We start from the raw sequence: 16825 nt of genomic DNA, 5'->3' as shown, positions 1-16825 counted from the left end.
TAAATGTGGAATCATCAACCTCACTTCAACCTCCCTGGAAGAAGCCGTTATCAAGATGGAGATTGATAGAGATTTACCGAAAGTTGGTCTCCCGATGTTCGACGGTTCACCACTTGTATGGCCAAGGTTCATTGAGCAGTTTTATGTGCAAGTACATAATCGTCCCGGGATCAAAGATTCCAGACGTCAAGACCTTCTGCAGTCGCATGTGAAAGGTGAGGCCAGAGAGCTCATTCAAGGTCTTGGGTTTAGTGGTTGTAATTATGCACGCTCCCTTAAGGAGCTAAAGTTTGTGTTTGGACACAGAGTACACGTAGCTAGGCTTATATTGAATCAATTACGAACGGTCCACCCACAAATTCATATGATTCAATATCATTACGTTCCTTTTACATTAGTGTGAGAGATTGCTTAATTACTCTAAAACAAATGAATTATCTTTCTGAAATTGGCAGTAGTGATTTATTACAGAAAGTTGTAAAACGTATCCCGATTGACAAGCGTTCAAAATGGAACGAATTCGTTAGACGTATATCTCGACAACGAGATCCTACATTGTTTGATCTAGAAAGTTGGCTCAAAGATTGTGTTGACGCTGACTTCGGTCCATTTTCATTACAACAAAATAGGTTGAAATTGAAACGTAATAATTTTTCTAGTAATGCTTTAGGATCACGGAAAATCAATGTGAATAATTCCACGAAACAGATGTCTAGCAGTTGCGTGTCAGGTGGGAAAATATTTGAATGTGTTATTTGTTCAGGTAGTCATTCTGTGAGTAATTGTGGAGATTTCATTGATAAATCGGTAGATGAAAGATTTGCTCTAGTCAAGAGATTACGTTTGTGTATTAATTGTTTGTCACCTGGTCATTTCATTGCGACTTGCAAATCTCTTTCTTGCTGTAAAGAACCAGGGTGTGGCAAGAGACATCATACACTGCTTCATGTTAAACGTAAAATCAAAATTAATGATATTGAACAAAGGAATCAAACTCAGAATCTAGACACTTGTAATAGTGAATCGCAAGCCAGTAGTAGTCAAGGTGTAGCACCTAGCGCAATAGAACGCAATATAGTTCTTGGTCTCGATAGTAATTGTTCTGACGTGTATTTTCAGGTTTTGCCGATTGTGGTTCAGGGTGCTAACGGAAGACGTATATCGACGTATGGTCTGCTGGATTCTGGGAGTGACGTGACATTAATCCGTGAAGATCTGGCTATTGATTTAGGGTTGTCTGGTAAAAAACAAGTATTGACTATCAACACACTTCACTCAAGAGATGCACAGTTATCTCGCCGTGTTTCCTTTACCGTTCGAAGCAATGATCCTTTGTCAGAAATCATTCATGTGTCCCAAGCATGGACTACATCTGGTAATATCAGTTGTCCACTTCAGAAATATAATGAATTTTCTCCTCATAAGTTGAAACATTTAGAGGGTCTGCGATTTCCTGATACATTCCCACGTCAGGTTAAAGTACTTTTGGGTGCAAATGTACCTAGGGCACATATACAATTAGAGGTAAGGGAAGGGACATCAAATCAGCCCTTAGCTATTCGGACTAGATTAGGGTGGTGTTTGTTTGGGAACATGTCAAATGACTTGTGCGATGTTCACGTCCATTCAATTGTTTCGGAATGCTCTCTTGTTGATGAAAATTCACTCTCACGACAAATTGAGAACTTTTGGTCAACAGAATCCTTTGGTGTAACTTACCCTGATAAGATTGGATCGGTTGAAGATCAAAGAGCTCTTAAAATTCTTGAAGAAACAACCCAACTTGTGGGTGATCATTATCAAGTAGGTATGCTATGGAGAGATGAAAATAGTGTTTTACCAAATAACTTTCCATTAGCTAAGAGAAGATTTGACTTGCTAACAAACCGCCTGTGTAAAGATTCTGTAATTAAAAATGGCTATTGTGATACACTTAATGGCTATATTTCCGCCTGGTATGCTCGAAAGTTGACTCCTGAGGAAGAAATTATTTCGACACCTAGAACTTGGTATCTTCCTCACCATTGCGAGTCTCGAGCACCGAAACTCGAAAAAATTTACCCGGCTTGTTCGGGTAGTGTTTGATGCAGCTTCGCAGTTCAGGGGTTCTTCGTTAAACAACTTACTAATGACAGGCCCTGATCTGTTAAATAGTTTGTTTGGTGTCTTACAAAGATTTCGTTTATTTGAAACAGCGCTTGTTGCGGACATACAAGCGATGTTTCATCAAGTGAGAACCTCTGAAAGCGAATCTGAATCATTGAGATTCCTTTGGCGGCCAGATGGCTCATATGGTTCTCCAGAGGTTTTTAAGATGTTGGTGCACATTTTCGGTGCTCGAGACTCGCCTTGTTGTGCGAATTACGCTCTAAAAAGATCAGCTCGTGATAACATTGATTGTTTTAGTAGCATCGCTGTAAATTCTTGCGAAATTTCTATGTGGATGATTTTCCTGGTGATAGCAAAGCGTTGCAATTAGCTTATGAGGTAAAAGATATTCTTGCTAAAGGAGGTTTCCATCTCACAAAGTGGATGTCATCAAGTAAATGGGTCCTATCCCAAATTCACCCTGAAGAACTTGCTAACCCTTCGTTAGACCTAGACTTAGGTGACTTATCAGTAGAACGGACTTTAGGTGTGAAATGGAACGCTCAGAATGATTCCTTTGTATTTAAACCTGTTATCAAAGATGTTAAACTTACTAAACGAGGTATCATAAGCGCTGTCTCATCCATTTTTGATCCATTAGGTTTCCTATCACCATTCATACTTAGGGCCAAGTGTTTGATTCAAGATATATGGCGGTCTGGGTTCGAATGGGATGAAGATATTTCTGGGGACTTATTGGTAACCTGGGATGAATGGCAAAATGAGTTGAAGTTGTTGCATGAGCTGAAAATTCCTCGTCACCATGAGTTGTTTTCTCCTTCTGTTAGTAATGTACAGTTGCATTTGTTTAGTGACGCGTCCGAGAGGGCATTTGGTAGTGTAGCATATTTGCGTTATTTGATTGATAGTTCATTTCAAACTACCTTTCTCGCTTCAAAAACTCACTTAGCTCCTACAAAACATCCTTTAACCATGCCGAAATTGGAGCTGCAAGGTGCAGTTATGTCGGTTCGTTTGGGTGAGGTTTTGAAGCGAGAACTGTCAGAAATTTGTGACATTGAAGTCTCTTATTGGACTGACTCACAAACTGTTTTACGATATATTCGTAATGAAAAAAAAAGATTCAAGATTTTTGTAGCCAATAGAGTGGGGGAAATTCGTGAAATATCATCGGTTAATCAGTGGATGTATATTGCATCCGAGTCGAATCCTGCTGACGATTGCTCAAGGGGGCTTTTAGCTTCTGATCTGACTTTTTCGCATCGTTGGTTTGCAGGTCCAGAATTTCTCCGTGTTCCTGAAAAGCAATGGCCGTCTCAGCCTGATCTAGGTATCATTTCAGATATAGATGAAAATCTCAAGAAAACTAAGCTAGTGAATAAAGTCTTAGCATTTCCTCAGGCTGAGCCAGTCATTGACTTAACGGGTCTTGTACAGCCGGAGGATTATTCTCGTTGGAACCCTTTGTTACGCAGAACAGCTTGGATTTTAAGGGCTATCAGGAATTACACGTTCCACGTTTGGGATATACAGCTGTAAAAGCAAAAACTTTGACAGTGGAAGATTTTGATTTTGCGGAAACATGCTTAGTTTCTCAAGCCCAACGTGACTCATTCCCAGAGGAGTTCTCTTTCCTTAAAAAGGGGAAGTTAAAGGATCATAGTTCTTTGCGCTGTCTTGATCCAGTTTTTGATGGCTCCTGTATCAGAGTAGGTGGAAGGATTCACAATGCTCCAAATGTTTCCGTAGAGGCGCGCCATCAGTTGCTTCTCCCTTTCTCTCATCATATCACGGAGCTTCTTGTACGAAAAGAACACCTTATTCATTTCCATGCTGGTCCAGAGCACTTGATTTCATTAGTTCGTCAAAAGTACTGGCCAATTAAAGCTAGATCTGTCGCAAAGCGTGCGATTTCGCGGTGCTTCAGTTGTCGTCGTCGATTAGCTAAGCCTAGAGTTCCTTTTATGTCGGATTTACCCGCACATAGAATTACTAGTCATTGCAGACCCTTTCAATTTAGTGGGGTAGACTATTTTGGCCCTTTATTCATCAAAAGAGGGCGTTCTACAATCAAAGTATGGGTTTGCTTATTCACGTGTTTAGTAACTCGTGCAGTACATTTGGAAGTAGCTGACTCAATGGAAACTGACACATTTTTACTAATTCTGAGGAATTTCATTGGGCGACGTGGTCAGCCGAGTCATATTTATAGTGACAATGGTTCCAACTTTGTTGGAGCTGAGAGAGAGTTAAGAGAATGTTTAACACAATTAAATCAATCTCGTATTTCTAATTTTTGTCATGAAAAGGGTATTAAATGGACCTTTAATAGTCCCTGTGCCCCCCATTTTGGTGGGGTTTGGGAGAGATTGGTTCGAACGGTAAAGGCGGCTATCAAATCAGTCCTTAAAGGACAATCATTTCCTGAAAACGTGCTGCGAACAACGCTTATAGAGGTGGAAGCATCTGTTAATAGTCGACCTTTAACTTATAATAGCGTGGATCCTGCAGATTTTACACCCATTACACCAAACCACTTTTTACACGGGGGTGCTAGTTCTGTCGTGGCCCTTGGAGTATTTCATGAGCGTGAAATCAACAGTAGAAAAAGATGGCGTCAGTCCCAGGTTCTGGCAGACCACTTTTGGCGTCGCTGGCTGAAAGAGTATTTGCCACCCTTAACCATGAGAAGCAAGTGGCTAGAAAATACAGAAAATGTCAAATTAGGTGACTTAGTGTTAATCAAAGACAAAGACATTCCTCGTGGTCAATGGCCATTGGGTCGTATTATTGAAGTTTATCCTAGTCCTAATGATGGACGAATTCGTTCGGTAAAAGTAAAAACCTCTTCGTCAGAATATGTTCGACCAGTAGTTAAGCTTTGCGTATTGGAAGAGAGTATTGTATAATTATCTTGATTAAATTTGTATTTGTATGTGCGAGATAATTACTTATATTTGATACGACAATAATATGTATTTGAAGTAATCATGTAATCTTTGTAATATGATATCGTTATATTTTCAAACACCGTCTGATACGGATGTTTAGGAGGTGCTGTGTTGTAAATTGAAGTCCGGTTTGCTGCTATAGAATTTTATTGTAGTCGAGTTTAGCTTTAGTACTGTAGGATTTGTAACCCTTCATTGAACCTCTCCATGCTTTGTTGTTACTAAGTCTAGTACATTATATATACAGTATATATTGAATATCTCACAGTTGAGCATTGGTCATTTTCGTAGAAACTTGCTCGAGGAGCTACAGTAATTGTAAGTAACGAATTTTTAGATTTGCTGTGGGTTAGTTTTCTTTGCATAAATTGAATTGATTACTTATATATATATTTTCATATTTGTAGCAAACCGGCATTATATGGCATAGTGCAGCATCGTTAGTTGCTAAAATAAACACGCTGAGTTTGAAATGTAGCTGTGCTTTCGTGTTCAATAGATTTTCGAGGATTCGTTTCGTCGATTTAGAACAGTATGCATTCGGCTATTGAGAAGGCAAAGGCAAGGACTGAGGTGTTTCCTTCTCAATGGAGCACAGTCATCACATATGCCAGGAAAGTTCGACCGTATATTGTCATACCAATGAAATACACGGATGTATTTGACTTCAAAGATTTTGTGAAATCCTGTATAAGAAACACCAAAATTGGCACACAAAAAGAAAAGGTTCATTGGCTTCAAATTAAATGGATACAAGTAAGAAGAGAATCGGCTTGTAGTCTGTTCGTGGGATACGATTTCGATCCAAAACTGATTGAGATTAAAGTGCAACCTGGTACTAGGGCGAAAAGTATTTCGAACTATTGCTTACAGCCAGGCTACAGCGTAAAACTGCCAATTTCTAGCGCAAAGAAAAAGGACCTTATTAAGCTTTGTGAGAAGGAAATCGTTCCTGAGGAGTACCACGATTACTTCTCAAAACTTCCCACGGGTAGTGTCTCTGATGACCCAGACAGTGACATCGATGACTGATGAATTGACAGTACATGGTGTCAGGTGAAAAGAAACTTTAGATATAAGATATTTGACATATAAAAATCATATGATTTAGGACATAATTGCGTTGAATTGTGGTGGAGATACTTGTAGTTAGTTAATCATTTTAATGCTTTTTTATATATTTTAGTGAAGTCATAAATGTTCATTTCCAAAGGTGTTAAGTGTCACTTAAACCGTTTGTACATAAATTAGGAAGTTGTATGTTTCATGCAACATGGTTATAACTGTCACTTGTCACCATATCGCGGAGAATTCAATAAAAAAATGTTTGTACGCAACAAGGTGTTAAGTACATTAATTAATATTTTACTAATTAGTTGTAGATTAATATTAATAAAATTCTGTATAAGTATTCATAAGATGGTGTTGTATTATTTTTAATTCAATTGGAATTGTATCTCATACCGGTATATGGACTCTGTGAATCTTCATCAAATCTTTAAATTCATTTTTCTCGAAAGTGTGAAATAAGCACTTATCACCATGTTGCACCAAACCCTCGAAATTACAAAAAATGTTAGCGCTTTTTCTCCAGCGAATGAGCATTGCCAAACGTTAGATACTTTGTTTAACTTAACAAAGGAGATTTTTAACTTCATCTTGTTGTTTTCAGAAAACAAGAAAGATTTCGAATGAAACCATAGGATTTCAGAGAAGCTAAACAACGAATACCAAATTTGCAATAACAACCAATCAGTGACAACGTGACATTTCTCTTGCTGCGTTCATTCCCCAGTATGAAATTTGAAATTTTTTTTTTCAACTAGTCTGTTGCAGAAACAACTCACGCTTTGAACGCCTGTGTTCGCAAAACCACAACGATTGCCATGTACCAGTAACTAGCTGTCCATTTTTAATAGGTATCGTGACACTTGAACCGAGCAAAGCATTCTTTACATGTGCTGGCTGCAAACAAATTAAATATATTTGTAAGCGGGTACTAAATACTTAAAACCACGCAGATTCTAGATAACAGAGATGGCATATCGGCATTCATACAGCATTAGTTAAGCATTATCTTCATTGCTGATTGTTCAAGATTTTAGATTTTCCACACTCATCAAACACCTTAATGTCAGGCATCGTAAATACTTGTACTACAGTACTATATCGTTAGCTAACATAACAACACCAACTAACCACAATTGTTCACTCAAACCTATTCATATTATATTCGATATTCATTCGATATAATAAACTTCCAATATCAATGAGTTGATCTTGAATCCAACCATTTTCCATTGAACCATAAATAACATTATTACCAGCCAAAAAGAGCGGATGTGTACCGGTGGTAATATTAGTTATAAATGAAGTGGTCAAATAATCGAAACTCATTTGTCATCCTATATCTATTATCACAGGATTGGCCTCAAAAGACATGGACGTCATGACGGTGTGTGGAACTTTACCCACTTACTCCTGTGAAACAGATCCGATCAGTACTTTCAAGGACTCGAATCAATAGCTGTATAGGCAGCTCCATATACATATGCATAAAGTTTATGTATAGGCAGCTATCTTATATCTCAAACTGAAGTCTATTTAAACATTACCATATAGAAGTATATAAACAGAAAGGTGTTCCCCTTACCATATCATCAGCACCTTCTGCTGTATGTTGGTAAGGTGCATTCTAAAATGAAAAGTAAAATAGAAATTGTGGTACGGGAATATACAGGACAAAGAACTAAGTATTTGGTATCATTTTCTTGTTTTGACTTAGAAATATTAATGATTCATTTAGAATAAATCTAAACTAACAATTTTTGACAAAAGAATTTTCCCATCACTTAACCCTAGTATTCACAGAATGTTTTAGTGTATTGTGATTCAGAAAGTTGGCAGTCAAAGGTCATTTATACTTTGAGGGATTTTAGAGAAATCATTGTTTCAAATTATGCCTTTTGGGTCAATATGCAGTGTAAGAAAGTTGTGATGTTTTGAGATTTCATTACATACTTCTGGTGCCAGCCTATCCAGCATCATCTCCATATCAGTCCTGAAAATATGTAGGAACATGTGTTTCTATGAATGGAATACAACCGTATACATCCATAACAGTTTTTTGGTCAAATTAGATTGCTTCCTTTTACCTTACATCCGGATCATATGACTAGAGAAAAAACAAAAAGGTACATATAAGAACCAACAAACCACGAGCAAGTGCCATCATTTACCAATTTTCATTGCAGTGTTCATTTAAACAAAATACACTTGCATTTAAAGACCGCTAGGACTGGAGTCTCACCTCATTAAGACACAAACTGGCTGATGTATGTTTCACTAAAAATAGAACAAAATTGTAAGATAACTTTCTTTTGCAAGTATGTCAGATTTCATCATATACATAGTGATGCATAAATGGAAGACACTCATCAACACTGCAAATACATTTAATTGTAGTCTTAGGTTAATGTTTGGGTATAGAAAGCCTTTCATGAGATCAAAACTTTGTAATATTTATATGCAGGTATCCATTCCAAATTGCTTTATTTTGTCAAGCGCACCAAGGAAACTACAACCAGCCTGCAGCTACTATTGTGGTTACAGCTATAAATACTTGAGAAATACACTGAATGAATTGGATTGAATGTGATTGTTTTTGCCAAAAAATATTGAACTTAAACATGAAATGCAAACCTGTGGCACAAGATTTAATTAAAATATACCTGCCAAGCAGCGAGCAAGATGCCTTGCTGATTTGAATGTCATACTATCTAGTTCATAACTTTTGAAGAGGGTAAAAGCAGCAGTTTTACGTACGATGAACCGGTTCTGAACTGAAAGACGCTAGCTGCCTATGCGCATGAATGAGTGCCGGTCTAATGAGCAGTGCTCAAAATACATTTCTAGTGATTTAAGATTTAAAATTAATATTTCTCAGTAATGGCTGATTGACTGAATGACAGCAAGCGATTAACACGCATTCTCGCGCGCTCTCCAAAACCTCACAGAAAGCTTGTATCATAAAATTCAACAATGGCAGCAAAAAACGAAATCAACGATCTTCGTGAAACCAATTTAGAACTGTACAACAAAATCGAAAAACTCGAAAATATCATCGATGGATTAGTTCAAAGAATCACAACTCTGGAATCGAAAACTACAGAACCAACTACAACGACGACAAATCGCACAATCACGGACACCCAAGACCAACCACGAAATGTTACCGGTATAGTTATCGCGGACAGCAACCGAAAATATGTGTCACCTTCTGGACTTTCTGAAAATAATCGTAAAACGATCATATATCCGTGTCCGACCCTCTCAGAGGTAAAGAACATCGTTGCACAACGAAACGAAGAAAAACCATGCAATCCAGATTCGATACTGATAAACTGTGGAACGAACGACTGGGATACGAAAACTGAAGCGAAAGTAGTACAAGAACTTAAAAAATCCGTAGAAGCAGTTAAGAAAACCTGGCCCGAGGCTAAAATCAAAATTGCGTCTATCCTACCGAGGAACGACAAATCCGAAGAAGAGGTCGCCAGTATAAACCAGGGGCTAGAATCTTTAACTAAATCGAACAATTATCAATTCTACAGACATCATGTTACCAAGGATGAACTATACGACAATAAACATGTAAAAAAAAGACAGTATCTACAAAGTAGCATTAACTTGGAAAGCAGCACTGAACCCACCCTCTTCTAGGAGATTCTCAACTACTCGACGTATGGACAACGCTGGATCAACCCATAAACTAAAATCGCTGTTGCTACAATTACTTGGATAAATCATCTCTCGGACTAATCAACGAACTTTTAGATTTTAATTTTTGAACTGTGATACTACTTCAACTGGACTAATACTACTTCAACTGGACTGTGTTTTCTGTGCATATTCTGTGCATATTTCTGGTTTGATATCTACTCTTTTTACTTGCGCATATACGTACAAACTATCTTCATTCTATCCTATATACAATCTCTCTATTCAATATTTCACTTTTATTCTTTACTCTACTTACTTTACAAACTCTACTCATCCTTCATCTCAAATAATTGATTCCAAATTTAATCCACTAATCACTAATTACCCATTCACCTGCCACATACCAAATTTGCCTTCTCATTAATATGACACCTCCTCACTCTGTGAGTCGAGAGTCGGCGACATAATCATAATTAAACCTAGTGTTTATTATTAGTGCGTGTTAATTATCGTCTGCACCTTTGTTATGGTCTCCACTCAAAACAAACTCAACCACCTTAGAGCTCAAATCTTAAACAATCACCAATATAACAATACAGAATTAAACCTAACTTCGCTTCTCAACGATCAGCATCAAAATCTATCTCTAAATCTAAATAGTTCACCTCACTACGACCTTGAATCTTTGAATCTATCCTATCTTAATGATTCCGACTTCAATATCCTTAGCTGGAACTGTAATGGTATTCTAGGCAAACTAAACGAACTTCAAAATCTCTTAAATATACTTGAAACCAAAAATGAAATACTTTTTGATGCAATAGCCATACAAGAGACTAAACTAAACTCCACAACAGAAATACTAATAAATCTTCAAAACTACAACTTCATATCAGATTGCAGAGACTCCCATGGAGTTGGGATAGGACTATTCCTTTCAAAAAACTTTCAGTATAAAGAATGCACACTCATTAACAAACCAACAACAGACCAAAACACACACTTTCAATGGAAATTCATCAAAATATGGAAACATAATGAAAAGCACAAACAAAAAATAATAGGAATTATTTTCAAGCCGCCAGCATCAAATACACTTAATTTCTTCAGGCTTTTGAAAATGAAATTGCCAAATTAAAATCCATCAACTCAGAAATACTTATTTGTGATGACTTTAACATCGATCTTATCAAATCAACTCAAAATCCACAAAGTTCCTGATTTTTTGAAATTATGACCACAAACTCATTGACTCCTCTTATCACGTTACCAACTAGGGTAACTCATCGAAGTGCCACTCTAATAGACAATATCTTCACCAATTCACACAACAACTATCACTCGGGTATCTTAACTACACCACTCTCAGATCATTTTTTCACATTCGCTTGCAGTCTATCCAAAAAACAAACAAATAATAGCAAGACCTCCAACACAAAACAGATAATCAACGAACAAGGAATGAAAAACATTTGTGAAAAACTAAGAACAACTAATTTCCAAGCACTCCTTTACGATGATGACACCCCAATTAACGATACCTTTGAATCTTTCTCTTCGACTATTAATCATATTATTGGATCTGAAACAATAACCAAGAAATTCAAACACAATAAATAAACACACCCAAAAATCCTTGGATAACGAAAGGTATAATTCAATCAATATACAACAAAGACAAAAAATATAAACATTTACTCTCGATAAAAAACCCTACTCTTCAAATAGTTGAAAAGAACAACTTTAAAATCTATAAAAATAAACTTAACTCTATTATCAGAGCAGCAAAAAAACAGCACTATCAAAAATCTTTAGAATCTGCAAAGGTAACATCAAAAACACATGGAAAATCTTAAAAGAAATAATCAACAAAACAAACAACAAGCAAGACATCACACACTCATTCAAAATCAATAACACTGATACAGACGACCCAGCAGTAATCGCTAACTCTGTCAACAGTCACTTCAACAAAATTGACGAAACCTTGGCTAACAATTTACCTAAGCCCCAGTTTTCATCAGACTTTTACCTAAATAAAGTGCCCAAATCTAATTCAAATTTCTTCCTCTCACCAGTTTGTGAACAAGATGTCATAGATGTTGTAAGGAATCTTAAACAAAAACACTCATCTGGCCAAGATAACATTTCAACGCATACATTAAAACAAATCATTAACTATATCTCTTGTCCTCTCACACACCTTATCAATCAATCTCTCAAAACAGGGGTTTTTCCAAATCATCTTAAAACAGCCAAAATAATTCCCCTACACAAAAAGGATGAGAAGGATCTAGTTAATAACTATCGACCAATATCGCTACTCAACTCAATATCAAAAATATACGAAAAACTCGTTCACCAAAAACTCTCAAAATTCATTGAAAAACAAATATTCCCAAATCAACATGGTTTCGACCAAACCACTCTACGGAACATGCCATTCTTGAACTTATCGACAGAATTACTAATTCCTTAGATAACCACAATTGGACCATTGGTATTTTTTTAGACCTCTCCAAAGCTTTCGACACCCTGAACCACAAAATTCTACTCAAAAAGCTTGAACATTACGGTATTCGAGGAACAGCCTTAAATTGGTTTTCCTCTTATCTTTCTGACAGGCAACACTACGTTTCATTTAATTCTTCAACCCCTTCAACACTCTTCACATCCCCCAAGGCTCCATCCTTGGCCCACTCTTATTCCTCGTATACATCAATGACATCTACCGCTGTACTGACCATTTAAACTACATTCTATTTGCAGACGACACAAATTGCATCTCATCTCATAAGAACCTCAACACTCCCGCACAAAATGTAAATACTGATCTCTTAAAATTAAATGACTGGCTTCTAGCCAACAGATTAACACCTAATCATACAAAAACTAAATACATTATATTTCATAACTACCAAAGAAAACCGTACTTGCATCACAATTTTCACATCAAATTAGGCGATACCGTTATAGAACGAGTAAAGCAAACAGACTTCCTAGGTCTAACGATACACGAAAATCTCAATTGGAAATCACACATCGAAAAAATACACAAAAAAATCTCTCGGATCACTGGAATAATAAACAAAACCAAGAACATACTCGACTATCAACACCTTGTTACACTTTACTATACCCTCATATATCCTCACCTAACCTACGGGCTACTAGCATGGGGTCACTCGCAACACAACAACAAATGCCAACTCGTCCAGAAGAAAATTGTCAGAATCATAACCAAATCAAATTATACCGCCCACTCTGATCCTCTCTTCAAAAAGTTAAACATTCTCAAAATAAACTACATCCTCATACAAAAAACCACCATATTCATCCATCAAACTTTACTATCGTCACCACATCATTTCAAAAACATCTTTACCATTGAAAACCTTTCTCCCACTATCAACACCTACATGATCACACATATTGTCTACCTCTAAATCAACCAAATACAAGCACTAAATCTTTCTCAAAAATTTTCTCAATTTGGGAAAACCTTCCCTTCTCAATGCAAATGCTGCACATGAATAAACATACTCTTAAACGCCATCTAAAGTCACATCTCACCTCCAAATACAATACGAACATAATCTGCAACAAACCAACCTGTTACAATTGCTCCAAATTTGCCATTACATCAACTTAGCTTCTCATTATTATAACAATACAAGTATTCCCTAAACCATTCTACTGTACTTATAAATTCTCTCAAGCACGAGCTCATCTGTTCCTTTTTTCTCTCTGTCTTCTTCTTTATTCTCTCTCTTTCATTGGGTGCCTGCGTTAGAGGCCTTTAAGGCTTTGCAAGGCCCACATTGAAAAGCGCGCTATAACATTTGTAAATTTTTTTTATTTTCTCGTTCTTTTTTAAATATGTTTAGCTTTCTTAGGATTTGATTGTTCTGCTTTTCCGTGAAATAAATATTGAATTGAATTGAAACTGTCGGATTGGACATATTTATTGAACATGTTTGACAATCCTATTATTCTGTTCTATGATCACTATTTCAAATCAAATAAAATTTTATAATTTGTCTTCTTAAAGTTTTCGATACGCTTTTATGTATGGTCATAATAGTTAGTTATGTATGTCTGTACCCTTAACCTTTTCTACAGCCAAATCGGAATCAGGATGTCCAGTTCGGTTGTGTCCAGTTCGGCAAAATCAGCACTTATGCAGAGGTTTTGAATGGGAAATGTTGAAGATGCTTTGATCGATTGTTACCACCAAACAATCTGACAATTGCCAAATGATATCTAACACTACATCTTCTTTATCCTATTTTGACACATTGATCACAAAGCACATTGATCGCTATATCGTGTTAGTGTTGATCTCTAGATAGCGCTCCTATAAAAAACCGTCGTTTATTTACTGATTTAATACTGACTTCGTCCGAATCTAAGTACGACATTTCAACCAACTAGTCAGAAAACCCGTTATTGCTGTTAAAAAAAAACCCGTTAAAACCCGTTATTATATTTTATATTTCAGTCGTGTGGTAATGCAGCAGATGAAGTCCAGGTGTGTGTTCATTCATTTCTTTTAGACAGATGTGATAATTGTGTGTATGTTTTTCAATGCGTTTCAGTCCGTTGGAGAATGTTGCAGATCAACTCTGAGGTGTGTTTTCACTCTGTTTTTTTAAGTCATTTCGGAATTCTCTTCTGATGAGACAGATGTGATACATGTAATAGTTTTTATGTTTTTCAATATATTTCAGTCCGCAGAATGTTTTAGATACATCTCACGCCACTGGGAATGCGGCAGATGAAGTCGAGGTGTTTTCATTCTTTTTTAAAAGTAAATTCGAAATTCTCTACCGATGAGACAGATGTGATGATAGATTGTATGTTTTTCAATATATTTCAGTCCGCTGGTTATGCCGCAGAGGAAGTCGAGGTGTGTTTTCATTCATGTTTTTTTTAGACAGATGTGATTATAGTTTGTATGTTTTTCAATATACATGTATTTCAGTCTGCTGGGAATGCTGCAGATGAAGTCAAGGTGTGTGTTCTAACATGATTTTTTTAAATTCATTTCGAAATTGTCTTCCATGAGACAGATGTGATAAAAGTTTGTATGTTTTTCAATATATTTCAATCCGCTGGGAACCTTGCAGATGAAGTCGAGGTGTGTTTTCATTCGTGTTTTTTCGAGATTCTCTCCTGATGAGACAGATGTGATATTAGATTGTATGTTTTCCAATACATCTCAGTTGCCGGGCATGTCGCATATGAAGTCGAGGTGTTTTCATTCTTTTTTAAAAGTAAATTCGAAATTCTCTACCGATGAGACAGATGTGATGATAGATTGTATGTTTTTCAATATAGTTCAGTCCGCTGGTTATGCCGCAGATGAAGTCGAGGTGTGTGTTCTTTTTTTATTTTAGACAGATGTGATAATAGTTTGTATGTTTTTCAATATACATGTATTTCAGTCTGCTGGGAATGCTGCAGATGAAGTCAAGGTGTGTGTTCTAACATGATTTTTTAAAATTCATTTCGAAATTCTCTTCTTGAGACAGATGTGATAAAAGTTTGTATGTTTTTCAATATATTTCAATCCGCTGGGAACTTCGCAGATGAAGTCGAGGTGTGTTTTCATTCGTGTTTATTTTGAGATTCTCTCCTGATGACACAGATGTGATAATAGATTGTATGTTTTCCAATACATCTCAGTTGCTGGGCATGCCGTATATGAAGTCGAGGTGTCTTTTCATTAAGGTTTCTGCTGCTCTTGCAGAATTGTCATCCATTGATAAAGTGCGCCCTGAAAAGCCTAAAATTATCGGACGACCTTGAGCGTCAACTCAACCGTAAATCACGGATTCGGACTCGTATCAGTCCGGACACGTCAATTCCCGCTATCTGATTCATATGTGAGCCATTCAAAAAAGCCATTTTGTTTTCACGTAATCGGACTGATATAAGTCCTGATCCGTCATTTCCAGTTTCTGTTTCATCTATCGCCACCATTTTGTACTACCAGTATAACTTCTGTTTGGCAGATGAACTCAACATTACCTTAATCGCTTCAAAGACGTCGACACAGTTGATGCCACATCATGTTCGAATCCAGACAATGCAATAATTTTGTAACCTATAATTCCCTCTTTGTGATTGAAGTAAATTTATGTTCATTGAGTATACGTGGTTAAGTTCGTTTTCAAACATATGTGCAATATGTGAACTATCACCGATTAATGAAAACAAAACAACTTTGTTAAAAATCTTTGTTTATTTCTGAATGCAAATTCCTCACTGAACAAATTGATGCATAAAGGTAGATCAACCTAGTATTAACGAAATTATGGATCACAACGCGCAAGGAGAGCATGTGCGACAGACTAGTTCATGCAACTGCCACCAGGGGACTTTGAAAGGACCATATCTTCTACATAGCCATTTCGGTACATCAATACGTTTTATGTGGTAGCCGTTGTATGTAGCTGGATCCACATTATCCAGGATATTGTTGACCCAGGTTGCGCTTCTTGGAGATAAGTCATATGTTATTAACTGATTACAATTATTTCGATGACGCTTCCCAGTGCGATATATGAACCAGTTAGGCAGAAACACGTTATCGCTGCTATGCAGCTATATTTCTTTTTTGAAGTCATTTCGATATTCTCTACCGATTAGACAGATGTGATAATAGTTTGTATGTTTTTCAATACATCTCAGTCCGTTGGGAATGCCGCAGATGAAGTTGAGGTGTGATTTCATTCTTTTTTTGTTTTTAAAGTAATTTCGAAATTCTCTACCGATGAACCAGACGTGATAATAGTTTGTATTTTTTTCAATACATCTTAGTCCGCTGGGAATGCCGCAGAGGAAGTTGAGGTGTTTTTTTCTTTTTTGAAGTCATTTCGAAATTCTCTTCCAATGAAACGGATGTGATAATAGTTTGTATGTTTTTTAATACATCTCAGTCCGTTGGGAGTGCCGCAGATGAAGTCGAGGTATGTTTTCCTTCTTTTTTATTGTTTTTAAAGTCATATCGAAATTCTCTACCGATTAGACAGACGTGA

The 16825-nt window shown here is 36.7% G+C and overlaps 1 protein-coding gene across 3 annotated transcripts in view; it reads right to left on the bottom strand.

Moving 5' to 3' along the window:
- LOC141912060 (UPF0047 protein YjbQ-like) overlaps positions 1-16825 on the bottom strand; it is a 61448-nt gene that overhangs the window by 5727 nt on the left and 38896 nt on the right. For 2 of the 3 annotated variants that reach the window (XR_012620115.1, XM_074803240.1), the window contains exons 3-7: positions 8371-8405; positions 8216-8235; positions 8082-8121; positions 7714-7755; positions 6908-7025 (exon numbers count right to left, since the gene is read on the bottom strand). Coding sequence is in view for 2 of the 3 variants with exons in the window: in XM_074803240.1 (XP_074659341.1) it covers positions 6908-7025; positions 7714-7755; positions 8082-8121; positions 8216-8235; positions 8371-8405 (255 nt within the window). In the remaining variant the exon portion in view is untranslated. The remainder of the gene's footprint in view (positions 1-6907; positions 7026-7713; positions 7756-8081; positions 8122-8215; positions 8236-8370; positions 8406-16825) is intronic. The other variant, XM_074803241.1, reaches the window with a different exon arrangement.

Source organism: Tubulanus polymorphus, chromosome 10 (genome assembly GCF_964204645.1).
Source record: "Tubulanus polymorphus chromosome 10, tnTubPoly1.2, whole genome shotgun sequence".
NCBI classification, from domain to species: domain Eukaryota; kingdom Metazoa; phylum Nemertea; class Palaeonemertea; order Tubulaniformes; family Tubulanidae; genus Tubulanus; species Tubulanus polymorphus.
Note: the sequence above shows the minus strand (reverse complement) of the source record. Positions and strands in the feature narration are given on the sequence as shown.